The sequence below is a fragment of the Brachyistius frenatus genome, unplaced genomic scaffold, assembly GCF_029030835.1.
Source record: "Brachyistius frenatus isolate BFR_SWC_R1_liver_20210118 unplaced genomic scaffold, ASM2903083v1 Contig_95, whole genome shotgun sequence".
NCBI lineage: Eukaryota > Metazoa > Chordata > Actinopteri > Embiotocidae > Brachyistius > Brachyistius frenatus.
This window is the reverse complement of record NW_027210694.1, coordinates 681,477-707,675: the sequence shown is the minus strand read 5'-3', so window position 1 is coordinate 707,675 and position 26,199 is coordinate 681,477. Positions and strand designations below refer to the sequence as shown.

General features: G+C 41.2%; 2 protein-coding genes across 2 annotated transcripts in view; both read right to left on the bottom strand.

The window, feature by feature from the left end:
* Positions 1–26,199, bottom strand: part of LOC138628081 (teashirt homolog 2) — a 253,786-nt gene that overhangs the window by 104,426 nt on the left and 123,161 nt on the right. The window lies entirely within an intron of this gene.
* LOC138628140 (N-acetyltransferase family 8 member 3) lies at positions 11,076–24,884 on the bottom strand. The gene is made up of 3 exons (XM_069710980.1): positions 24,707–24,884; positions 23,418–23,597; positions 11,076–11,830 (listed from the first exon to the last, which is right to left on the bottom strand). Exons 1-3 carry the CDS (start codon positions 24,882–24,884, stop codon positions 11,076–11,078), a joined length of 1,113 nt encoding a protein of 370 aa, XP_069567081.1.

The window sequence follows — 26,199 nt, the reverse complement described above, 5'->3', positions numbered from 1 at the left end:
CTTCAAACTGCTAAACTAGGCTAACTATGAAGAAAAGACGGTATCAATGAAATGTAAATGAATATCATTATTTCGCCCATGCCATCAAGAATAATAATTAAGACCTTGGTGTGATTGTGTCATTTAATTGTCTTACAAGTGTTTTTATTTGCTTATGGGCTTCTAAGTGGGGGTGGTAATCTCTGACGGCTCGGAGGACAATCTGTCTCCTCATAAGCATATTCAAGTCTCCCAAGATCCATCACTGTCTATTGTTATTATTAGTTTTGGCATAAAAAACTAATTTAGAAATCAGAGTCGGATAATTAAAAATCCAACTAAATCCGTTCCCGCAGGAGTGAGTTGCGTTGGATGGCTGAGACATGCTGCAAGCCCAGCCAGAGAGACACATCGTCTGCAGCTGGGATGCATTTCATTCTCTGTGAAGTGAACCTTGTAAGACCCCGGATGATCTCTGGATATCAAGTGGGGTGGGGGAGTCTCAGACCACTCGACTGTAATATCTCCCTTTTTTTCATGTTTTTTTGGTCTAATAACATTGAATAAAAGATGGTTTAGTGGTTAATAAGGATCTCCACAGCAGACCATTTCATGTAAAATCGAGTAGGTAGGTAGGTAGGTAGGTAGTTACTTTATTAATCCCCGAGGGAAATTTTTTTTCGCTACAGCAGCATACAGAAGCAATAAGATAATAATAGAATAATAGAAAAGCAATAAAGTAGCAGTAAAATAGCAGTACAAAATATTACATATAAATATAAAATATAAAATGCACAGAGTTAAATTAATTACAAGTGTATAGAAAACAAAACACGTGTTATTCAAATCCTCAGTCATTCAGCAAAGGTCAAAATTTGACAACAGGTTTCAGCTGTTTTTCAAATAAATACATCTGAATCTGGAATCTTCTGATGACCCACTATTTTGCGCAAATAGTTTTTAAGGACACTCAATTGTTCCTTGTTATTTCTTCCGCAGTAACAGAAGTGTATTTTTTTAACATACAATGCTGTGAAAATGTATTAAACCCCCACCCCGCCCCTCACCGGGCTTCGGCCTATTTTTGTTGGTATCTCCGTAACCCTAAATCAAAATCAACATAAAGCAAAAGTAATCTGAGTCAACATAAAAAAAAATAGTTTTAAATAAGTATATGTATTGAAGCAAGGAGGTTTCTTAAAATGGGCCTGTATGAAAATGTATTCAAGCTCTTCGTTACTAAATCCCTCAAAAAACGACCAAACTGATAGCTGATGACATGGTTGCAGCTGGACCAGACACACCGGGGCCTGATTACTACCGGCCCAGTTCAATCAAATAATCACATAAATTGACCAATTTCAGAAGCATCGAGTGGCTTAAAGGTGTCTCCGGTTGCACGCCTGACCAAAATCGAAAGAAATTCCAGAGGAGAGGAAGAGGAAGGTGATTGAAATGCATCAGTCTGATAGGGGTTTCAAAGCTATTTGAAAGGCTCCAGGACTCCACAGATTGACAGTGAGAGACTTTATCGACAGATTGAGAAAACTCCTAACAACGTTATACCTTCCCAGAAGTGAATCGAACTCCCAAATATCCTCTAAGACCAACAGCGACGATGACACAACCACTATATATATTGTATGTCTGACTATATTCATAAATGCTATTGCAATGTCTCGAATGTCTATTTCGAGTGTCTCGTAACGACTGCTTGCAAGCATGCAAATATCCTAAAGAAGGTCCCAGTGAATGTGGATTGTATTATCGTCATTGTATTTCAAGAATGGCCTATGTTTTTCTTACTGTAGTGAACTTTTCTGCCATCTAGTGACATGTTTGGCATTTAGTAACCCAAATGCCAAACCTCACACTGGTTACAAAAGTATAAAATTATCGGTGGATCCGCCCCTCTGAAAATGAATTAGTTCTTCCTTTGGTACAGTCTACATCCTCCCACCAAGTTTCATGAAAATTGAGCTGCTAGTTTTTCTGTAATCCCGCTGACAAACTAACAAACTACACCAAAACCGCAGCTTCCTTGGTGGGGGTAGATATAGGTTTAGTTGGTAACATTTTGTGAGTTGGAAAAATTTGGGGTGGCTGAATGGCTCTCAGGAAACCAGGGTTCACGTCCATGAGAAAGGAACACGGAGTCTTTCCATGTATCATGTAAATTTGACATAACATGACGTAAGTATTGTTACTTCCATAATTTTTTTTTATTTTAACCCAAACCCTGATGATATCCAAACCCAACCCAAGCAGTTCCTTCCTGAACCTAATCCTCAGATTTTTGGTATCCAGTAGTGGACTGACAGGTGTGTTACACAGTTTGTCATGAAGCGGGGTTGCCTCATCTGTGCTCTCTGTTTATTTATGTACGTATCCATCCAACCCTCTATTCTGTCTGCCATTGTAAATTAACTGTATGTTGTCTTTTCTTATTTGCACAGGGGCAGACTACTGAACCTGTAATCAGCCTTCGCAGGTTTTGTATGATAAACGGTTCAAAAGGTTTTTTTTATTTTTTTTTATCTACCGTTGCATTTTGAAATAGAACCAATTTCCTCCAGGCATATAGGTCTCTGTTTCATTTTGAGAGAAATCCATTTCAGCCCTCTGCTCGAAGAAGCAAGGATCCATCCCAAAACGATCCTCCGAGACACCTGAACTGTACAGCGAGCCCAACACTGCAGTTTATAAATATCTTGTAGGTTTGTCAGGCCCGTCCAAACATTAATACCCCGGAGGAATAGCATCATGAAAAATGTAAGTTGTTTCTCTGTCTGGGCCTATTAAATCCTCTATTAAGCTTCCAAAGGCGAGTCGATACCGGTAGTCTGAACCCGCTGGATTCACTTTAGAGATCACGTCTCACCTCGCACACGCTGCAGTCACACTGCGGCTCGTCTCGTCGCTCGGTGCTGACAAGTGACACCCGGCTGAGGAAAAACACAAAGCTTTCCAACAGACAGCTGCGCTCGCTTATAGCCCATAATTTACAAAACGCCAACGTCCCCCCCCCGCCTCCGACAACAAAAGCTTTAATTTGACACTTTAACAGTCTTTTTGGAAATATGAACCAGGTGCGAGATCTTCATACATGTAATGTGTCTAAAATGAGAACAGGGAGGATTTGATTGAAGCTTTGAAGACACAGGAAAAGGTTAGATTGAGATATGTGGCATTAGAACGGCGAATACGAACCGCTAACAAACACATAATCTGTCTTGATATGACAGCTGGCTTGTATGGAGTTACATAACAGATGGCAACAAGCGCTCCATAACCGGGAGGAGGGCCGTGCATCCTCGCTTCCTCGAGGAGAAATCAAAGTCGATAACGGGTCTATTTCTCGCGCTCCGAGCACAAATCTCATCACCCCAGACTGAGACGTTATCCCTTCCTCCCCTTTAATACTGTGACACGTGCCAGATATCCTCACCGCACCACAACTTAATCCACGACTCACCGAACGTGCGCGATAAAGTACCCCACGCCCCCCCCCCCCCCAACTTCCCCGTTAAATAACTTCAGGAGTCTTTAGTTGATATGGAGATCAATCAAAGCTGGATTTTTCACGGTGTCTGCCGTCCATCCGTGATGGGGATTATTTCCTTCACTTTTTCTTCAATACCCCTGGAAACTCCGAGATACGACGAAGTTACGCTGCATATCGTTTGGAATTAATCATTTCCCAAATGTGTTGGATCATGACTTATGTTTATCAAACGTTGTTAGTCTAAGAATGTATTAAAATTAGAGGGTAGACATGGGATTTATATTTCAATTGAACTTTCCTTGTGAAAAATGTACTCCAGGTGTAGAGCAGGTGTATTTAGCAGTACGTAGAAAACAGTATATCACATATTAACCGTCTTTGTCACATTACAATCAACTAGCAGAACCAATGTGTCAGTTTTTAGAAGACGGAATAAATGTCTTTTATCAATTGTTGGACATTATGTTTTGGAGATATTCAATATATATTGAATGTTATTGATATACTATATATCACCTTCATGTTTTTCTGCATCTATAAAGCACACTTTTACAGAAAAAAAACATGAGTTTCACGTTTTCCACACGGCACACGTGATCCAACCCGGTATCACGGCAAAACGTGACATTAACCACGCTTTGCACGGGGTTGCATGATCACATGTATGACACGTGTTTACCACATGTTTCAACGTCTGATAACAGGTAACATTTGTGGAAAAGTTTTCATATTGGGATCTAAAGGGGCTTCACATGTTACACCATGAAAATGTTCCAAAAGCACATGTTTCCCACGGGCGAAATACATTTCACGTGATCACACGAGTTTCTGCACATGTGAAAATGTGAAAGGGCAGCTCCTGCAGAAAATAAAATATTGTATAACATTAGCACTTAAATCAAACACACCTATTGCGGCTGTTTCCAGTTTTGAACATGAATACGATCAGTTCGTTGATGCAGCACTTCTTTGGTCTGTAAGTGCGTTGTTGCTCTCATCTGGTTTGGGACTCACAAAGGCCCTTATGAGCTAAATAGCAATAAAAGTTCCCAACTAAGATTTTCCTCACATACTCACACTTTTTTTAAAGCTGACAAACCAAACCATCCCACTTTGATGTGATGATTCCACCAAATTTCATTTAATGTGAACTTTGTTACTTGGGGTCTGCGTAGTTTTTTTTTGATGAATAATTGTCAGACAGCTGATGTTCAATTCATCAGGGCTACAAACTCTCTCTTCTGATGTTAAAGTCATTAATAATTGTGCATCTCCAGGACTGTTTGCATTTGTTGGTGAGCTGATTGAATCAAGAATAAATCTCCACCATCAACATACGGAGCCAAATTATCTGCAGCCGAGTGGAAACCCGCTGTGACGTCACCCATCTGTTTGTGAACTGCTGTTTTCACGTCTGCAGTCTGGCATTGTGGCCGTCACCATATTGTTTTCTGGGTTTTTTTTGGAGCCTGAAGTGACCACATGTGGATGAACTGGGGAGGAGCGAGGTGTAGATCAGACTGAGAATCTGAGGACACTATGCCCCGGCCACCTATTCAGGCAACCTGACTGCACTCAAGGCATGTCAATCAAACTCGGCACCCCCACAAACATACCTCTCTTTGAGGCCTAATATCTCAATAATGACAGAATTACTTTCAGAAGGACCAACACAATACGGATCAGAAGGACTGAAGTTGTTGAATGACACCATAATGACTTGTGGGGAAAAAAAATGTATTTAGTATTTAATGAGAGAAGTTGACACTTTTTGAATACGAGTCTGGAGGAGTCAGAGGGTTTTTGGAGCCAGCCCCGAGTGCCCTTCGATGGTATTGCACTTTAAAGCACTTCCACATTGGCTTCACTTTTCAGACCTGGAGATTACATCCATTTATATATAGAGTCTATGCCTGCAGCTCATCTCTGCCTGCAAGTCCTCTGGGCTTCCCTTTAACTTCTCAGACTTAAAAGCTACTTTTAGAGCTTTGTGAATTACCCTTAGTCCAAAAACTTTACATTATGGCAGACATGTCTCTTGTTCTTTAGAAGTTTCTCATGATTTGGCCACTTATGAGCCACTTAAGGATGTTTTTGTGAATTACCTCTTAAACGTATTAGGCCGATATGATGCATGATCAAAATTATATTTATTTTGATTATTTGGAGTCCACAATGAGGCAAAAACCTTGTGGTGCTTGAGTCAGTCAGCAGCCAGAGCTGTTTCCTGTACCTAAATAACTGAGTGCTTTTAAAGCCACATTAGTATTCTGGTTCTGAAAAATTGCATGGAACATTAGGGCATCCCTGTGGCCATTATCACAACAATATACAGATTTCTGAAAACAGTAATATGTCTACATGAGCAACACAAAACCAAGATACTAAACTGATCATAACCAGGTACTAGTGGGCATTTAAACTTAATTAATAACATTGTTGTGTTGGGGCTTTAAAGTAAATCAAAAAATGAATTGCAATTTTAATGTCTTGTACTTTTCTACCTGTATAAAGCACTTTTATTTTCATATATTTTAAAGGCACATTAGAATTAGAATGCAATTTTCATTTGTTTTTAATATTTTATTTTAATGTATTTCTTTGCCTCTTTAAACACCTTGAACTGAATTATTTTGTCTGAATGATGCTCTATTAATGAACCTGCCTCGCCTCACTCATTTACTGCTATTTATTTCGCAGCTCTTTACTATTAATTACAGAATGGGAAAATACAGCTTTGTGTTTGTCATAAATACTTAATTCATATTATTTTCAGATACTGGGGCAGATATGGTCCAAACACTGGGAAGTGAGTTTTGGTTTTTTTATAAAGCAAAACTTTTCGAATCATCCCCCACTTCAAGTAACTTTCATGCAGTCACTTAAAAGTTTTCCATTTAAAGTCACAATTATTCAATACAATATGCAAAAACTCCTCCTGTGATTGAGCTCTGAGTCTCTTTGTTCATTATCTCAAAATACTGCATGACTCGCTTTAAGCACAGGGGGGGGGATCTCACTGTAACTTATTACACTTCTGTATATCTGAATGCAGGTATTGTAGGTAACTTTTTGCATTGAGCCAAACACATGAAAAATAAATAACAAATTGAATGTCCCATATTTCTCCTAATTGCAACAGCTGTGATACATTTTTCGCTTATTGTTGTGTCCAATTAATTCCTTGACCGAATCCCCCACAGTCCTCTCACGGTGAGGCTGCAGCTCGGCAAACGAGCCTCCAGCTCAGCAAACGAGCCTCCGTCTAACATCGCCGGCAACATATATCCACGATGTGCGAGGATCGCTGTCTAATACCAACTCATTAGCTACTCCTAATCCCACGTTTATCCCCATAATTTGACTCCCAATCTTGACTGATAATGAGACAACTAATTACGCTCTCATACATGTTGCAGCGGTTGAGCTATAATTGAAAGGATCCTGTTAACACATTTTCTCCCGATTCTCATATATTACTTGTTGTGGCGCCTCCCGCGTGTGCGCTGCGGTCTAATATTGTGATCCTATAGAAAAAGCATATTTATCATTCTTCGAACCATGCAGCGAATAATTGAGCATTTATTCAGAAAAAAAAAAAAATAAATAAAAAAGGAAGTGCAGATTCTGCAGGTTCACATGCAGCGAGGTGACAGCGCCCGGAGAAGCTATCCGTTTGTTCCCTTCGTTACTCGCGCTCCGACGGCTAATTGGCCAGGTGTTGTCTTCAGCAGTGGAAGTTCGGCGGAACGGCCCAGAAAAAAAAAAAAGTAACTGCACAAAGAAGACGGAAAAGCAATTATGAAAGGCAAGTAGCATATGATGATGTACGATCCAAAACAAATCTAGCTTTGGCTCTCCGACAGCAGACACATAGGTGGCTGGTGTTCTTACTGCAATTAATCTCCATAATCTTCCTCTGTTCGATAAAAGGTGTTCATATATAAAATAAATAAATAAATAAAAAGAGGCAGACTTGTTTTCACACAGGTGCTGTTTGTAATGTTGATTTACTAGCTTTGTTATCGTCGCCAAACTTCGCTTTAAGACTTATGAACTCTTCACCGACGATAAGCTCGATGGTTTTATTCCCGATTCCAGTCAGATTAATAAAATACAGAAAGTAATGCCGTATTGTTCGAATGCAATGCATGCACCCATGCTCCAGATAATCCCCGAGAAAGTTTACACTCACTCTCACACACACACACACACACACACACACACACACACACACACACACACACACACACACACACACACACACACACACACACACACCAGACAGCGGACAAAGAGATGTTTTCCAATTGGATTTTTGAGCTCATCCTTTGATGAGTGTCTGCCCGTTTCATTGATCTCATGTTATCTCAAATTGGGGAACCTCAAATCCAATAATGACACACAGATGAAAAGTCCCTCGAAAGTTTTTGTTATTTATACTCCCAAGTAAAAAATAAAACGCAGAAAACCAAACAAGAAAGAAATTCCCAAGTAAATTCGTCCCGTCTGTGAAGTCAACGCTCTCATTAAGTATGCTAATAAATCCATTTCTCTCTCAGCTGCTGCGTGCATGCATCCATGAGAAATTAAATTTCGCACTAGATAGTTTTCTCTCCTCATTTGAAAGTCTTGGTGTTTGATCGCTTTACGACGCGGAGCCGGAGCAGATTGAACGTGACCTTTCTGATCAACAGGAAAAGATCTGAGATCTACAAAACAATCTGATTAAATAATGAATAATAAATCAAATACATGTTTACAAGCGTTTACAAGAAAGTGTGAATCCCTTTTGATAAGACATGCTTATTAAAAGGGCATCGCTTTAAGGCTTTTTGGGGGTTTTAGAGGTCACATAATGTGTTAAATGGAGATCGAGGGGTTTCAGTTGACAGTCGTGTTTCTGGAAGGTACGACTTTTAAAGCCAACGCCACACAAGAATGATTTGACGAGATTTTAGAGCGGTCAGTAACATCAGGCACGTTGACACTTTGCTCCGAGATTAGTCTCACAAAAGTTAGACAACTTTACAAAACAGAATATTGACCTATTTTGGGCTTAAAAAAAAAAAAATTTGCCATATCCCCAGGCTACCTCCAAAATGAGGTTTCCATGGTAACAGGCAGGGACACCTGCAACCCTTCCAGTCGGTTTACGAATGACCAAAAAAAAAGATGTTTAAATTCTGCTGCAACTTGTGTGAAATATAGACCTGTGAGGATGACCAAGAAAACTATCCTGAGCCCGACTGTTGAGTCATCAGAAGTACTACTGGCAACACAAGGAGGTAAGAGGGGTGACAATGTTATTATTGAGTTGTTTCCATGCTTTTTTTTTCCAAACCCCACTCCAAAGTTTCATTTTCCTGTAAATCACATGGCTCGAAGCATGCAGCGTGTAACGTGTAACTTTCACGCCTTGACAGCACAAAGTGTGGCCATTCCACGTTTTGTGCTGTAGCGGACCGGCGTGTCTATTTCACGTTTTGCCGTGATACCGGGTTGAGGTGAGTAGTTTGACATTTGAAAAAAAAAGTTTTACTTTACGTCCTACAATCTTCAGGAGGACTTAAATACGGAACGAAGATTGCCGAGGTAGCTTTGAGAACTGGATGAATTCATACATCAAAATTCATACAAAAATATTTGTTTTTGTGCCCATCTGAGTGACCTTGGCATGTTGGTGTTAAAATGAGGTGTGTTTAGGCACCATCCTGAGGCATTTAACACACAAAAGATTAGAAATAAAAAGATTACAGCGTGAAAGATTAATATATAAATATTATTATAAGTACAAGCCATCTGAACTTTACTCTGAGCACGGATTATCTGCCGTTTAAGCAGCAAAAGTGGATTTGGATGCGCCTTTAATGCTGCGATTGTTAAATTGGAGCCCTGAATTACTATTTTGATAGGCGCTGTGGCTATTCATGATTTTACTCCAAATCTTTTTTTTTTTTTCATCGAACATCGTTGCCCACAAAAATCAGCAACAGACTCATTCTCTCACTCGTATGAGAGGAATTACAATCAAGCTGCCGTTACCTCGAGGCCAGTCGTGCTGGTAATTGTGAGGACGACAACAGGTTGGCCGGCATTAAGGCTCATATTCCTTTGGCTGGTTCGGCACCTGCCTGCTGGCAACCGGTCGACTTTTCTTTTTCGTTTTTTGCCCCGACAGCCACAGCAGGAATGATTGATGGCTGAAGGCCTCTGATGATGGTGTGAGCGTGTGTCATTGCCAAGCTGCTCTATCCATCCCGTACACGTCCCCTCTTGAAACTCATTTAGGTCACACCTGTCATTTGCTCTATGTTTTTTTTTTTTTTTTTTTTTTTGGGTCCTCCTCGGGGCTTTTCGGACGTACGCTCTTTCAAGATAAGCAGGTACTGTGTGGCGCTGATAATATTTTTGGAAACCGTAATCACCTTTGAGGGCAAGGGGGGGGGGAGGGGGAGGATTTCTGACGCAATGTAGGTGAAGAAATCTTTAAATCTACATTGTTCAGCTCCGCCGTGCATGTGGCCGACGAAAGGTTTTTGCTCGCTCCTTGTTTACATTGTTTCAGATATTAAACGGCCAAATTTCGCAGCTTCCGTGTTTTTAAAACGTTTTCAGATCTATTCATCCACTCCCTCCTCACACGTATCATGAGACCGCCTATAAGGAAACACTTAAGCTTCTCCTCTCGTTGTTTGGTGTTGATAATCTCAGTATTTGCTTTTGTGTACGATGGCCTGAATGTAACTGCGGCATACTGAAGTCTTTATCCTCTTTTTTTTTAAATGCAAAAAACACACACACACACACACACACACACACACACACACACACACACACACACACACACACACACACACACACACACACACACACACACACACACACACACACACACACACACACACACACACACACACACACGGCTATTTTAGCTCCAAAGAATTTTAAACCTCCCAATGTCCTCATACTACTGCACTTTTCATTGGTATTTTAAGCAAAGAGTTGTGAGGTCTTAGAAGTCAGCTGGCATTAATTCCTCCGAGGCGGAAGGATTCAACTTCTCTGTGGAAAGAGGCTTAAAAGAAACTTCCCCTGCTTCCAAATGACTACGTCTCTCCTTTCTCACATGTAATTTCATATTCTTTAGTGGACAGGAGGAAAAATGGATAATTGAATGTAAAATGTGTTTGATGTGCGATAGGTATTTTAATGAAAAAATATCTTAGAGATTTATTTGTCTGTAATTGGACGAACCAGAGGAGTTGACTAATTGTCTCATTGCGCTCCGTATTTGTGGGCATTGGTCTTGTCAGCGGTGCAGGTGTATACATAAAACATCAAGGCGAAAAAGAAATACACGGAAACCGAGATCATTAATGTTGCTTTGTGGGGAAAAAAAAAAAAAAAAAAAAAAGACTAAATTTAATGTATTCTTTTTCAGACGACGATGACGATGCGAGTGGCCAGACATCACACAACCGAGGCGGGTTATTTTGTTTTGCATTAAACGAGACAAGAAGCATAAATTAACTGAAATGTTACAGCGGCGGTTGCGTCAGGTGCTGAAGCCTAAAGTCCATTTTTGTGTTTAAACCAACTTCTCCATTCGCATCACATTTATTCTGGCCAGCTTGGACAACCAGCGGTTAGCGTGGGTGTTGGAGTGGGAGGTGGTTTGGACGAAGCCCAGTTTTTGGCACATGGAGACGGCGGCCGTCTGCGGCGAGCTGACGTCCAGGACGAGCCGGGCGAGGCCTCGCTCTTTGCAGAAATCCAGAGCCCTCCTGGTCAGCTGCGATCCCAGGGTCTTGCGGCGCGACGAGAACGCCACGGCCGCCGTGGACATCTCGCCGAAGCTCCCGTCTCCGCCGTCCTCTTGAGCGAAGTCGCCGCCTTCCGCCATCACGCCTCCGTTCCAGTCCTCGAACCTCTCGCCGTCTTCCTCCGCCCTCCTCCCGACCACCGCCGCCATCCCCACCACCCTGGGCTGACCCTTGACGTCCGCCTCCGCCACCCAGAAGCCGTTGTCGGGGTTGTCCAGGTAGCTGGCCTGAATGTCGGCCATGTCCGCGCTCAGCCTCCTCAGCATGTAGCCCTCGTAGATGTCGCGGCAGCAGTAGTAAACGAGGCCGGTCCAGGCGCCGCCGAAGACCAAACCCAGGCAGTAGGAGCTGCCGCCCAGCACGTAGCCGGCCACGCAGACGCTCAGAGCGACGCCGACGTGGTCCGTATGGCTCGCGGCCCTGAAAAAGGCCGGGTAAACGTGTTCGAGGACCCCGTTGCGAAAGAGCGACTCGACCGCCTGTTGATCTGCGGGTGTGTAATCCCTGATGGAGAATTGGACTGCGTGTCAGAGAGGGAGGGAAAAGAAAAAGAGCTCAGCCAGACTAATCGGCCCGTTGTCGCAATCACACATTCCTGCTGGATTTCACAAAGGGTTCAACATGCTCACATAACTTGTTGGGAATTGGAAAAAAAAAAAAAAAATCATGATTAATGACTGAATTATTACTGATTTACTTTTACTGAAACCCACCCCTTTACATTTTTAATTGAATTCGCTCCCACATAAATATAAATAAAAACCTGGCAATTCCACATGACGGCCTGAGGTGAAAATCATAATTCAAATGATTATGCTTTTTTGTTTTGTTTTTTTGTTTTCAGGAGGGTGAGTCATTCTTGCCTGCGATACAATTACACTCTCAAATGTGCTAATGATGAAAATCAAGGCAAGGTGACATCCGCAGGCAACAAACAACAACAAAAAAGTCATCCGGGCATGTTGGTATTGCCATTCATTTACCCCTCGCTGTCTTATTAGTTTCTCTTGTTCATAATCAAAATGACTACTTGGAAAAACAAAAGAAAAGGAAGAGCATAATCAGAACATGAAACTTACGGTTATTTTTCTGGGCCATGCCGACTCTTTCCCCTTCGTCTTTTCGCTCACTCTGAAGGACTTAATGTCGCGGCTCCTTCTGGACTTAAGCTACAGATTCCGATAGTCAGCCAGAAGGGATTGAAATTAGTCTGAGCATGCTCACCTGCGACTGCACGCACACAGTGCAGACCTTACGTGACTTTGAAGTATAATTGCCACCGATTGTTTCAAATATTGAGGTTTATACGAGACTTTTTTACAGTTAGATTGAGATAAAGGCGATTTAAGGGAAGCGTGCTTTAAGTGTAATTGAAATTAATCACAGTGTTGCTTTGATTATAGGAAGCAGGTTTTTTTTTTCTACTTAATTAGCTTAGTCAACAGAGGAAAGAACTCTATCATTGGATTTCTCAGGGAGGATGAGCACAGATCCTGAATATATTAAGTAAAAAAAAGAAAAAAGAAAAAAAATGAGCAGAATGTGAATCCAGTGCTCGTTTGAGCACATCATAGTTATTTCCAAGAATAAAATATTTTTTTTTACTTATTAACCTCTTTTTGGGTGCCTCGGTTTCGCTGGTGTTCTCTCTCCGGACTCTGCCGTGGCTCTCCGGACCGTCACTTTACCCCGCGATATAAAGGTGAAAGTAAAATTAATATTGTCTCTGCCACCCCCCCCCCCCCTCCACCCCTCCTCCGGACTATAAAGTGTCCTATGGCGTTGGTGACAGTGTCTTGTGCAATAACCCGGTGGCCCTCTGACATGATTAAATTTCCTCAGCAGGAGGAGGCCCTTTTACACCTGTTTAAATCAATAGCGCTGCCTCATGAATCTGTGAGTGCCGGAAGGTCAAGTGACCACCGGAAACTTTCTCGAGCCCGTTTCACAAGCCGCCGAGTGAATTCTCAAATGCTGAACCCGGCAAGTGAAGCACCTCTGCGATCACATCTGGAGAGGGTAGAGGGTTTTCCTTCTGTTTAATATAGAGAGGGCTCCGTGATTAACAATCAACAACCCTTCTAAAACATGCACCCAAATGATGGCAGTTTAACAGATTGGCCTCATTTCTGAAATACTTTAATGGAAATCTTACGAAGTCATAACGTTAAAATGGCATCAGATTAACGTCAAAGCTTTGGCAGCACAAGGTTAAATACGTAGCTCCGGATAATGAACTTCTCACATAATTATTATTTCCATAATCAAAGGAAAGAGGAGTAGTTTTAATTAACAGTGACGCGCTGTAAGTGAGCTGATTTTAAGTTGTTGGGCAGATTCTGATGTCAAAACAGTCATTTTTTTCTCTAATGGTAATTAATTAGCAGTAAATCATAGACTGCGGGTGGACATAGCTTCTGGAACTGAATTGTGAAGCTGTCCTGGAAGTGCCTTGAAATGCAATACCACTGAGGAACACTAGGGGCTGGCGCCAAAAAAAAATCTCTGGCTCCAACAGACTTATTCAATGGTTTCATTCGTTAAATAGGCTCCTTCTGATCCATATTCTGATGATCTATCTGAGAATAATTCTGTCATTAAATAGAAATTAGGCCTCAAAGAGAGCGTTATCTTTTTTTTTTTTTTGGGGGGGGGGGGGTCTGTTTGATTGACAGGGTTGGGGTCAGGCTGCCAGTATAAGTGAGTAGATATAGTGTCCTCGAGTTCTCAGTCAGATCCACTCCATGCTCTTCCCAAACTTGTCCAAACATGGTCAATTCTGGCTCCGAAAAAAACAAAAACAAGCTGGCGATGGCCCAAATACTCTGAACGGCAAAGCACAAAACAAAGGGTGACATCATGGTAGGATGCTGTTGGTTTATAAGGCCACGTTGAGTGTACAGGAGCAGGTAAAGTGAGGACTCGGTCCGGCTCTTAAAGTGAAAATTGCCTTGCTGATTCAAATATCTTAAAAGATTCATAATCACTGGCTGTGCAGGTCGTTAATGTTTTACGTGAATCACTGTGCACAAACAACTGCGGTCTGACATTCAGTTATAATTTAGCTCGTTCAGGAGTACGTTCAGCTGAGAGTCTGACTTGTGCTCAGTTCATTATACTTCGGGTTATCGGCTCACACTCTTCACGCTCCCGGTCACCGGCGAAGGGGGACGGCCGCGGCTAAAAGCTTTAAAATTCAATAACGACGAGGTGAGCTCATGCGCATGAAGACCTCGTCTTCACGCCGAACACAGCCACTTCACACTGAAAACCTTCTTGTTTGGCGAGACGGGTCAAGGACGGGACTCTTGAAAAGATTCTCGTGCCTGAAGAGTTTCCGGCGAGTGTCTGTTAATGACACTGCACGACGGGGACGACGGAACAGCACGTCATGATGCAGCCAGATGGGCCAGCTGATGAACGGCAGCCTGAACGGATCCACGCAGATACTATATTTAATGACATTAGAGAGACTACATTTAAAGAGCCTGTCCAAGTGAGCTTATATGCAAGAAGATATTAGCATTTTCTGGATCTGGGTACGCTCCATAGGGAATCGTTTGCCGTCCTTCCATCCTACTCTACGGTTATTTTTTTTGACTAATCAACCCCCCCTCCCTCCTTCCTTTCATTGTAATCAATAGAGTTGTGTATTGCCAAAGTAATTTGAAGTCAACAGTGGCCTAAAGTGATCACTGCCCTTATTTCCATGAACAAAACTTAAAACCATTACTTGAATGAAGTTGTTCAAGCTACAGCTTTCATCAAATCACCCTTTGAACGTGTCACACGTACATAACACTTCATCACAGGCAGTATCACTTGACAAAATTACTTACAAGTGCTTCAGAGTAGATTGCACATTGTATTGAAACAGAAAGTCACAATATAAAAAAAAAAAGAAAAAAGAAAAAGAAGGTTGCCCTGGAAACTAACCGCTGTAGACGATGCTCCAGATCAAATGGGCCCGCAAGAGCCCGATAAACTGCATTTCTATTCATGGTCATGTTCTGACACAAAGATTGTAAAAGGAAAAAGATCCTGTTCGGTATGCTTGTTATAGAGCGACGACATTAAGGGATTAAACTATTACATTATTGAGCTCTTCCCTTCATTTCCAGCGGCGGGCCGTCATCTGAACACGCCCGCGACATCTTCATTTCCGACCCGCTGCCTCTCCACAAACTAGGAATTGAATCCGACTTGCCTCATGAGCTAAAAGCCTCCCCGGAGATTTCCATTCAGTTCAAACCATCTTCCATTATTATATTAAAGCATTTGCTCTTGTTTAGAGTACACACTCCCGACCGTATTGAAACAGCCACGCGTTCTTGCTGTGTCGGCTTTGCACTCAAAGTACGAAGCCAACGTCCAGCTAACTCAGCATAAAGACTGGAAACGGAGATAAACATCTAACCTGGCGGTCAAAAGCTACGAAGTCCAGCGACCAATTGGTATTGATACATGAGATATTATGTCCTGTGATAGTTAGAGAGCTTTAGAGATGCTGGGAGGCAAATTTGATTTCCTTAAGACAATAGTTGCAGTGCTGCCGGACGCTCGGTCGTCACTGTTGTGTATTTACAGACACAAGGGGGATGCAAAGGCCTTTCCCAAAATACTACCTTTGAAATAAAGGTAAAAAATAAAGTTAACATTGGCGTTACGGCATGATTTTACTGTACGAATATTTAAGGGAAGATCTTAAATTCGGTTCGTGCGTACATCATTGGCAGCCGTCCTGAAGTTAATAAAAGATCAGAATATCCTTTTTGTGTTGCCTGAATGTCTCGGTTTCTATTTTGTTTTTTCCTCGTAGATTACAAAGTAATTTGTGCAGAGAAACCCAGGGAGCACATTACGCTTTGGTTGTCACGTAACACTTTTAGATTATGAGAGATAAGGAAACATAATGAAAGCCTGAAATCACAACACACCCAGGAGGGGCGCACGGCTGCCTTGTTTCAAATCTTGTTTTATGATAATCTTACTTCATCACAACCCAAGTCATGCTTCATTCTCTGCAACCGCAAAGACACTTCACCCACTGTAAAGACGACAAAAGCGATTGTGTCTCCTCAAAGTGAGAATCTCATATAATATTCGTACGGAGAATAAGAGGATTTCAGACAAACAAAAACTCCCTGAAGATTCTACAGTATTTTACATTTTACCGAATAATAACAGGAAGCTGTGAAGACACAGAGGAGACGGGTGACGGGGTCAGTTGTAAACAATACGTGAATGAAGGATGATCAGTAACGGACATTACCGAGCTTTACCTCCAAAGCTCGCAGATGTTTCCTTAGATTTATTATGGAAAAGTAAAGATTTCACACTGGAATAGTCTTAAAGTTTATAATAACCACAAAAGGCCCTGAGGGTTGTTCTTTTTTGTTTCTGTTTACACACCAGACATCTTTGTTATTCTGAGCCGTAGAAACCAGAGAAAAGGCCACGGTGTTACTGAAAGGATTTATCCTTCTGGGTGACATGGTGTTTCGAGATACCGCTCTTCATTTTCATTGTTAGTTATTGTGTTTTTTTATAATGAAGATGATGCGTCAGGAAAGGTCACTCAAATTTGAGGATTTCATTAGGGTGGGAGGAGGCGGCAAACCTCTGGTGCTGAAAAATGAAGCCAATAATTAAGCGCCTCACACTGCAGTTCCTCAAATGGCCACTAGAGGCTGGCTTCAAAAGAGAGTCAATTCTCTTAGACTGCCATGTTAAAATATGCATATATACGGCAGAAATAAGCATGTTTACAACCTACTTGAAAAAAAATGGTCTCGACTGCAAACTGTTCCGTTAATGACAATGACAAATGTAAGGGGAGGAATTATTTTGTTGTAAGATACTCGTCAGTAACGGCTGCTTTGAGTGACAGCTGAGTACTGTCACATTTATAGATAGTCAACTAGAACCACACAAACAAAAACTCTCCATGCTGCTGGTTTCAGCAACCAGACTTCTTCAGACCTGCCAGAGCTCCACCCACGCACCACCTCTTTGCCCATTTTTGGGATTTACCGGGAAGTAGGCGGAGCTAGGCACAGCCGAGACGGGACGTACTAAACAGTATGGTAGTGTGACCTGTAACGCAGGACCTGCTCATCAGGAAACTTACGAGTGATGTCATAGAGGATATCGGTCCATTTACTGTGCAGTCTATCGACTGCACAGCTGGTAAACAACCTCCATCTGAGGTCTGAGTGAAGCCCTAGTTTCATCATATTTCCTGCTTTTTTTTTTTTTTTTGTCGCGCCCTTTTAATTCTTTCTCCGCTGTGTCAGCATCATGGGATTTTGTGCAGCCACCAATTAGAAAGCGCTCCATGTCTCTGTTCTCTGAAGTAACTGATTGAATCAAGAAGAAAGTCTCAGGAGAAGGTTTTTAATAAATAAATAGAATAAAATGTATTTTTGTGTGGTTTTTTTTTTTTTTACCATCGGTTTAGGTTAACCACTGGTCAGCTGCTTCTTATTGGTCAAATTGTTTTTACAGGGTTGACAAAGCCAAGAAATTAACCCAAAAGACAATCAAGTCAAGTTTTTTTTTTTTTCTTCCTTTCTCTTCTTGTGAACACAGATTGAACAACGACAAAAGTCTGTTTTTCAGCAGAACCACACGGTGACTCAGGCTCGTCCTCGGCTCTCTGGGGACAGCTGGGTCGGAGCAGGAAGCAGCAAGCAGCAACAGCAGCAGCCTGAAACTAAACTCCATCCATCACACTTAAAAAAAAAAGAAGCTGCCCACCTCCACCTTGCCACCAATATGCCAGGAGATATTTGTGTGTGTGTGTGTGTGTGTGTGGGTGAAGTGGGGGTGGGGGGAGATTATGGAAGGCTTTTCGGCAGCAAGATAAAGCTGTGAATAACCAGTGGCTTGTTTTTCATTAGATATTGTTTAAGGTTAATTACTGACTCGGGGACACGGCGCAGAAGAATGCACGGCTATATTAAACAACCGATTTGTCTCAGACAAGGCACATTTTGGAGGGAAGTGTCTTAAAGAAAATCCAAATAAAAGGGAAAAGAGAAGAGGCTGTACATTGAGGACAAAAGTGAATTTGAGTAAGTAGGTGCATGAAGAAACTCAATATTTTCATTTCAGGAATGAAGACAAACAGGCGCTTCTCGACCGAACCTGAATTTACACGAAAACCCTCGAAATGAAACTGAAACGGGTAAAAAGCAAAAGCGTCTTTTCTTTATTGGTTGAAAAATTTGCAGATCAGCTTCTTCTCGGAAGAATTAACAAACGGTCTCTCAAAGGTAGGCGACAAAATTAAAAAGTTTATCAGAGAAGTTATAATTGGGGCAAAAAAACAAAAAAAAAAAAAAGGCTCCCGCTGAGATGACCTCACCTCATTTTCAATTCGAGCTGCAAAGTTAAGTGTGTTACAACATATTTTGTAAAGCTGCGTGCGGCTCGGCTTTATCCAGCCTCCATCAGTTAACCTTTCTCCGGCTTTAAGTTCTCCTCTTAGCTCTCGACTGATCCATGAAATTTCTCCGCCGGGAAAAACTCTGTGAAAGTTTCAGACATTAATCCAGTTTAATGTCATTACTATTATTCATGTGTTCTTTCTTTTCATTCTGCTCCCACTAATGTTAAATATCTTTCTCTTCGGGTGTTTAATGCACAACACAATCTGATGGAATGCGTCGCTTTAATGGAGATTTAAATTTTTACACCGCCGCGGCCAACATGGAAGTAAAGTCTGGTATTGGCGCTTTCAGTTATTTATTTTTTCATTACCCGGCTCGGTGTTCATTTAAAGTAAACAAACCTCCTGTCAGAATGAGATTTTTTTTTTTTTTTTTTTTTTAAATGGACTCCGCCAAACTTTATTCCCAAAACTAGATTAGACGTACAAGCGTATTCAAGTGTAAAATCTTTCTATTCATCAAATCAATTTATCTGATAGAACGTATTGCGAATGCAGATCCCGTAATGCACTCTGCATAAAAGCATTTTGTCTTTTGACAAGGTGAAAGCACTATTTTGCAAACTGAACTCTGGCAACGAAAAGGTTGAACAAAAAAAGCAAAGCAATCTACTCTATTAATTTCCTCTGTTTTTGAGAATGTTATTAATCATCTCTGTTTGGGTGCGGCTGCAGAGGATATTCTGAAGAAGTAAACAAACCCAAATAAGACATCATCACCCCGGGCCGTCCTGCTGCTCGTCGCCACTGTACAGTAAAGACTCTCCATCTGACCTCTGCTCCAGCCAAATCCAGCGCTGCATCTCGAACCTCTGAGAGGAATTATAATGAGCGAGACGGATGCGACGGCAGCTGCTGCAATCGCGCCAGTCAGATGGTTCGAAAACATTCAGGTTATCGGTCATCTTTATTTTCATGTAGAGAAATTAAATCGTGATTTTACCTGAAAGGAAGGTTGTTTTTGCCTCCTGAATTTTAACCACAGATAAAAAAAAAAAATAAAAAAAAACAACTACATGTCTTAAGTGTTTTCAGCAACAACATCACCAAGTCTGCCTTTTTCCTAATCGCATCTTTCATAATAGCGTTTAGTGAGTGGGAGCACAGCCAGCGAAGATCAGGGCAGCCGCTGAAGTGAGCAGTAATCACTGCCTACGTGTGGCCAAAATAAATAAATCGGGTCCTTCACTGTGTAACAAAAAAATGTGACGGAGAAAAGTAAGAATCAAAAGTCCTTCGCGTACAGAAGTATAATCAGGAAAAGGCATTAAAGTAACAAAAGCCAAACCGAAACTGCAAGATTAACGTATAAAATAACAGTGGCTTGAGATTGCACTATTCAAACTATATGAATAAATACGTAATTAACATATTCATACACTGATATTCAACATAATGGTTGAACTATTTACAAGAAACAGCAGAAACATGCAAATTATGTTATTTTGCAAGAAGATGACAATGATGTGACTCGGGGAATTTAACGGTATATTCACACTTTTCAAAAATTAAAGGTCCCCTATGTTGTATAAATGAAAATTTTGATTTCTTTCTTTATTATGCAACAGGTGTATGTTTTGTATAAATTCTGTGAGAGTGCCAAAAATGCTCAGTCCACGGAGGAATGCACGCAGCCCGTATTGAGTAACGGAGTTGTTTGTAATTTTGTGATGTCACAAACTCGGTGTCATTTTCCCGCCGTCTGCACGGCCCGCTGTCAAAACTTTTTATGGTACAAAAGACCAAGCAGTCAGAGAGCGAGCAAGCTAGCAAGCTACAAGACCAAAGAAAACCTGTGATTGGCCTTGACGTGTGTCGCTCCGATAAGAGTCAGCCAATCAGAAGAGAGAGTCATTGATATCAAAGACATAGACAGAAAACAGCCTGTTCTTGGTGGAGCTCCAGAGTGAAGCTTAAGACAGATGAAAAAATATAGTTTGATGGTTTTTAGTTCTTAAAACCACAAAAAGAAATATCTTAATATTGATATCAAGACTGTAACTAAAACACGTAAAATATGAGCCCTTTAATACAAACAATACGCCAGCTAATTTTACTACGTCCAAAGTTTAAAAATATGTCTACCAGAAGGTCTAAAAGTCAGAAAAAAATGTATCTCAGTTGCTTAATCTGTTCACACGTCATTTTATATGCTGGAAGTATTTCTTGTGGTCGGACTAACTATCTAATTAAACTCCCGCCTATAAAGCAAATAAGCGCATTTCCCTAAACTGGTGAACTATTACTATTACTGTTTAACTTGTAATGCAAGACCTGAATAGCTGATGTTGTACTGAAGTGGAGCAAATTTAAATTAGTTAATCAAATCCACAAAAGCCGAGTGACTTCCGTTTAACTGACTGGACGTGTCCTGTAATCCCACCTGGTGGAAACGCACGCAAACAACCATTTATTTCCTAGTTTCCTCAAATGTGTTACAAATTATAAATAAAGGGCAAAATGATCGTTGGTTGTAACACAGTTTTGTTTCAACATCTATTAGCACCTTATTTTTGTTTTTTTTTGTATTTCTACATGAATTAGCCATTTAATTTTTGGTCAGAAAAAGTGAGTTGTACTTTTTGGGGCAAATTGAGGCGTTTATTCACTTAAAAACATGAAATACCTTCTTCGGAAACATTTTCAGCACCTTTTTAAATTTCTCATTTCTTTTTCATCGACCTCTCTCGACACTGTTTGGCAATAAACGACTGGTATTCACAGCACAACTTCAAAATCAGCTTTTGCCACAAATTGGACAAAAACAAAAAACAAAAAAATAGATGTCGGTTTTTCTCTCTTCAGACTTAGAAAATGTTCCACTTTAAAACAACCGGAGAGAGATGAGCTCACGAAAAACAAATGCGTTTATTAACAGCCACTCCCCGACCCGACCCGTCAGTAAAAATTGATTGGCAACAACATTGTTTTCCTACCAACATGTTACAGTATCTGAATCTGTGTGTGTAGACAGGATGTTCCTGTTGTGAACATAATTTCTGCTGCTTCCCACCTCTGATTCTACACTTAAAAAAAATTAAAAAAGCAAATTTATTTTGTATTTTTTTTTTTTACTTTGAAGAGAAACCGTTTCATTTTTCTCCAAACACGTTAAAACATTCATTGGTTTACAACGTACACGACAAGTCTTTTCACGCGTCGTCCAAATCAGGCACCTCGGAGACGTTCGCGGTTACCGCCGGTTCAAAAATTAAACACAGATCGCACGGCGAAGGCTCACACAACTGAGGGATGAAACGTACATGTCGCAATGAAGGAGGGAAGGAATTCCCAGGACGAGATCATTTCTAAATCCCACTGTCAGAAAAATGCTCCCATCCATATCTTCAAATGAGGTCAGTCTGGCAGTGTTTTGTGTGTCTGTTGCAAAGCACCGAGAATATCTTTAGAGCTGTGGACTCATCAAGGTTTCAGGGGGCTGAGATGCAACAAAAGGTAATCTAATTAAATAAGATAGAGTCGACTAATTATGCTGGGTTTCTAATCAATGCTATTTTGTTTGTGTTGGATATCCGGGGACGTAGAAAACAATATGGATGCAACTAAATTGTGCCTATTTTCTCTTGATTACTGTGAAAAACGTACAGAAAGTGCTCAAATGATGTACAGAAAAACATGCAAATCAAACTTGAACTCTTCTTTTAAATTTACCAAATTATCCGTAGTATTGAGATTAGCTGAGAGTCCTGTTATGAATGTTAAATGAGGAAGTTTCATGTTTGTTTGATTCTCACTTGTCATACAAATGTCAGCATACGGAAGAGCATCCTGGTTGTCTGTGATTGGCTGATTGGAAAAAAAATATACATTATTATATTATTTTACATTGGTTTTAGTTTTTTTTGTTGGTTACACAGGAGTATTCAGTGTTGTGGTTTTTACTGCTATTTATTGGTCTTGATTTATCTTGATGACTGTAAATAAAATAAAAACAGCAAAATGATAATTGCATGCAGATAAACAGGCAATATTTTAGCACTAAAATGTACTGAGATTATACACAGAAATGCAGCAAATCAAACTCTCTTAAACTTTCCAAATTATCTCTAATATTGAAATACGCTGATATATTTCATGTTTCTTTGATTCTCACTTACGGTCAGGTTATATGATGTGACCCGGATATTTGTAGGTTAGAGGATGTCTGCGATTGGCTGATTAAAAAACAAATAAATTATATTACACGTTATTATGTTGCCCAGATTTAAATGCCGTTATACAATATCAACAACTATGAACCATGAAACCTCCACAAAAAAAAAAACACGAGGAGAAAATACGCCCCAATGCCTCGTCCAACACATCCAGCTATCATTTTCAACGGGTCCAATTATCGCTGTAAATTCCGGTAAACACGACAGGAACTTGCCAGACGACACCAAGAGAAATTATCTGAGCCGCTGCGCAGACTTCGGCTCAAAATAAAAACGCAGATTACATAATGAATATGCAGCGTAATGACAAACTGAGAAGCCAGCGTGAAGAAGCAACGGCGATAAGTTCACGCTTATCTCCAACAGCACGACAAGGGCGGAGCGAAACTGGGAAGGAGCCAAGAGAGTCGGCAGGCTTTGGCCAAAGGAAACGCAACAAGTACGCGTCAAGCAGCTGGAGACAAACACATGAAACTCACCTTTGGGCCCGACGTCTGAACTGCGGCGCGATTGTCGACTCCTTACCTGAACTCGACCTGCCCGAGACGAGACGAGACGAGACGAGACGAGACGAGACGAGACGAGACGAGACGACATCAGCAGCAGCGTCAGCTCGATCCTCAGCGACCGTGTCGGGTTGTAGAATCCACGCTGAGCACCTGAAGGATTGATTAGATGTTACAGGTTACGCAGGTGTGAGTGAGGCGATCGCTGCAAAGCATCCCGCTATAGTGTCAATCATAAAAAAAAAATTAAACAAATTAAAAAAAAGAAATCAAGTGATATAAAAAGGAGGGTGTTAAATAAACAGAGACTTCTAGTAAAAACCAGACTGTATATAAAAGTGGACTAAAGTGCCTTAAACTGCAATACCACCGAGTGCCACTAGAGGTCGGCTCCAAAAATCCTCCGGCTCCATAGACTCCCATTCAACTTCTCTTACAAAATTCGAAGTCAATACATTTTCTTATTAGTTATTTCAGTGATTCTTTATAAAGTCGCTCCTTCTTGTTAGTTTTCTGTTGGTCCATCTGAAAATAATCCCGTCACAAATTAGAAAGTAAGCCTTAAAAAAAAAAAAGCAGTGTTTTAAAACGAGACGTGATTTCTCCAAATGGGTCGTAGACCTATAACAAGTAAAAACAACATTATATTGCAAATTATATGAAATTCAATTCCAATTATATATTCTCATTGAGAAGGCGGAGTGATATTTACTAGTGATGAGCAGGGTGGGATGTCACGCTGATTTGAGCACGTTTCAAACGCACAGCCGACCAATCAGATCTCTGGGTCGGAACTACTTGTCGTATAATATTCAATCGATCAATTTATCGAGTGCGAAATCACCAAGCAACAAGGTCCCAATAGACTTCACAGTCATAAAGAACAAATAAACCAGAAGAGAATAATAAACCAACTAAAAACATCAACGTTAACATACAGCAGCAAATTAAACATTAAGCGTTTTTAACGTACAGATCAACTATAACGTTTAAATGTAAAACTTTTGAGCCATAATTTACCTGCGCTAGAGATCGTTTTAATTTGACGTCGAAGTGTAAAAACTGTTTCACTGCCAGTTCTCAGCCCTCTTAAGTTTAAAGGCCGAGCTGCGGTGGTTTTCTGGCGGGATCCGTGCGATCGATGAAAGGACGTCGCCGACGAGGCCGTGAAAGTTTGCACCTCGTCTCCACGTCCTCGTCCCGGATTTTTTTTTTTTTTCTTTATCTAATTACTGGCGAGAAAATGAAATAAAGGTTCCGACGCCAAATGCCCTCGTCGTCTTTTCGCCTTTGCAAAGAGACCGCTGCGTTTCCCCCACAATTAGCCGTGTGCACTAAGCGGCCGGTGCAAAAGCCCTCGTGAACATCGGCGCGCACGTCGGTTCCGCGGGAAGAACGGCGGCCGTCGGCGGAGTCGGTTTGAGGGAACGGGGACGACATCCCGAAATGAAGCGGAGCGGTCGGGTTGTGGAGGTGAACGGCCGGAAGCGTCGCTGCGGGCTGTGAAGCGGCTGAACCGCGTGGGAGCGTAACTGGTAGTTCAATAATAAATCACAGATGGAAAATGGTTCGGATCTGGGGTTGGTGTAAATATTTTAAAAGGGAGATGCGGCTCGTAGAAGAAACAAAATTGGTGTCTCGTCGTGAGCACAATGTAACTCACTCGCCTGAATATTTATGACAACAGATTGTATTGTAGTTTGAGGGGGAATTGAAATTCATGACAATCTAAAAATCTCGTTTCGGATCAGTGTTTATGAATCACAGCTTTTCTGTGGGAACATGTGTTATATATATATGTATATATATATATACATACATATATATATATATATATATATGGTGTTCTATTGTACATAATAGCCTGTGCAGATTCTTTATTATCATTGTATATAAATACACAACAAAATGTTGTTTGGCAGCACGCTACAAATAAATAGCAGATTAAAAATAGAATATATACAAATGATTCTATATTATCTAAATATCTGAAGGGGCTTCGTCGCCTTACAGAAAACACACATCGATATCGCGCTGATGAGGAACTCGCGTGATCACATGACGCGTAGGAAACGTGTGGCGCGAAGCTCACGTAGATTCCCGTGTGAAAACCTTTCCGCATATCTTTTCCTACGTTGTTGCGACGCGTGTAATCGCGTGCCACGCATGTAATCGCGCGTGTCACACGTGTAATCACGCGTGTAATCGCGCGTGTAATCGCACGTGCAATCACACGTGTAATCACACGTGTAATCACGCGTGTCCCGTGTGGGAAAACACAGAGAAACTTGTTTTCTTCGCTCATTTCCAATTACAGGCAAAAATTCATGCTATTTTAGGCCGCAAGTCCACTACGGGGGAAAAAAAAAAAAATACAATTAAAAAGAGATCTAAATACGTCTCGCGGTGAACACCAGAAACCGCACATTAAAACTATAAATCACTGTTCGCCGTCGCAATAATCAACGTCAATGTTTGAAATGCGCGGACTCGTTCGGATGTGGAGCCGTCTTGCAGGATTAACCGCGGCATCCGACCTGCACATGCATTTATACATAAGGCTCCTCATCACCGCCTTACCTGTGGCAACATTTATGTTGATAAATGACTTGCGTGATAAATCTCGCCACGCACAATAACAAAAGCCTCGCAGCATTATCGTAAGCGAACTGGACGTCTCCACGCTCGCCTCCTTTGCGACCGAAGACGTGCAGCGCGAGGCGGCGTGCGGGATTCGTAGAAGTGCGTCGTGACG

Bases quoted from the DNA above. Each gene is read 5' to 3' on its own strand.
- LOC138628140 (XM_069710980.1), bottom strand. From the start codon at position 24,884: ATGTCGTCCCCGTTCCCTCAAACCGACTCCGCCGACGGCCGCCGTTCT. The intron at 23,598-24,706 runs GTCGGAACCTTT...TCAATCCTTCAG, and splicing joins AGACGACGAGGGCATTTGGC to GTGCTCAGCGTGGATTCTAC. The intron at 11,831-23,417 runs GTGAGTTTCATG...TCTGACACGCAG, and splicing joins TTCAGACGTCGGGCCCAAAG to TCCAATTCTCCATCAGGGAT.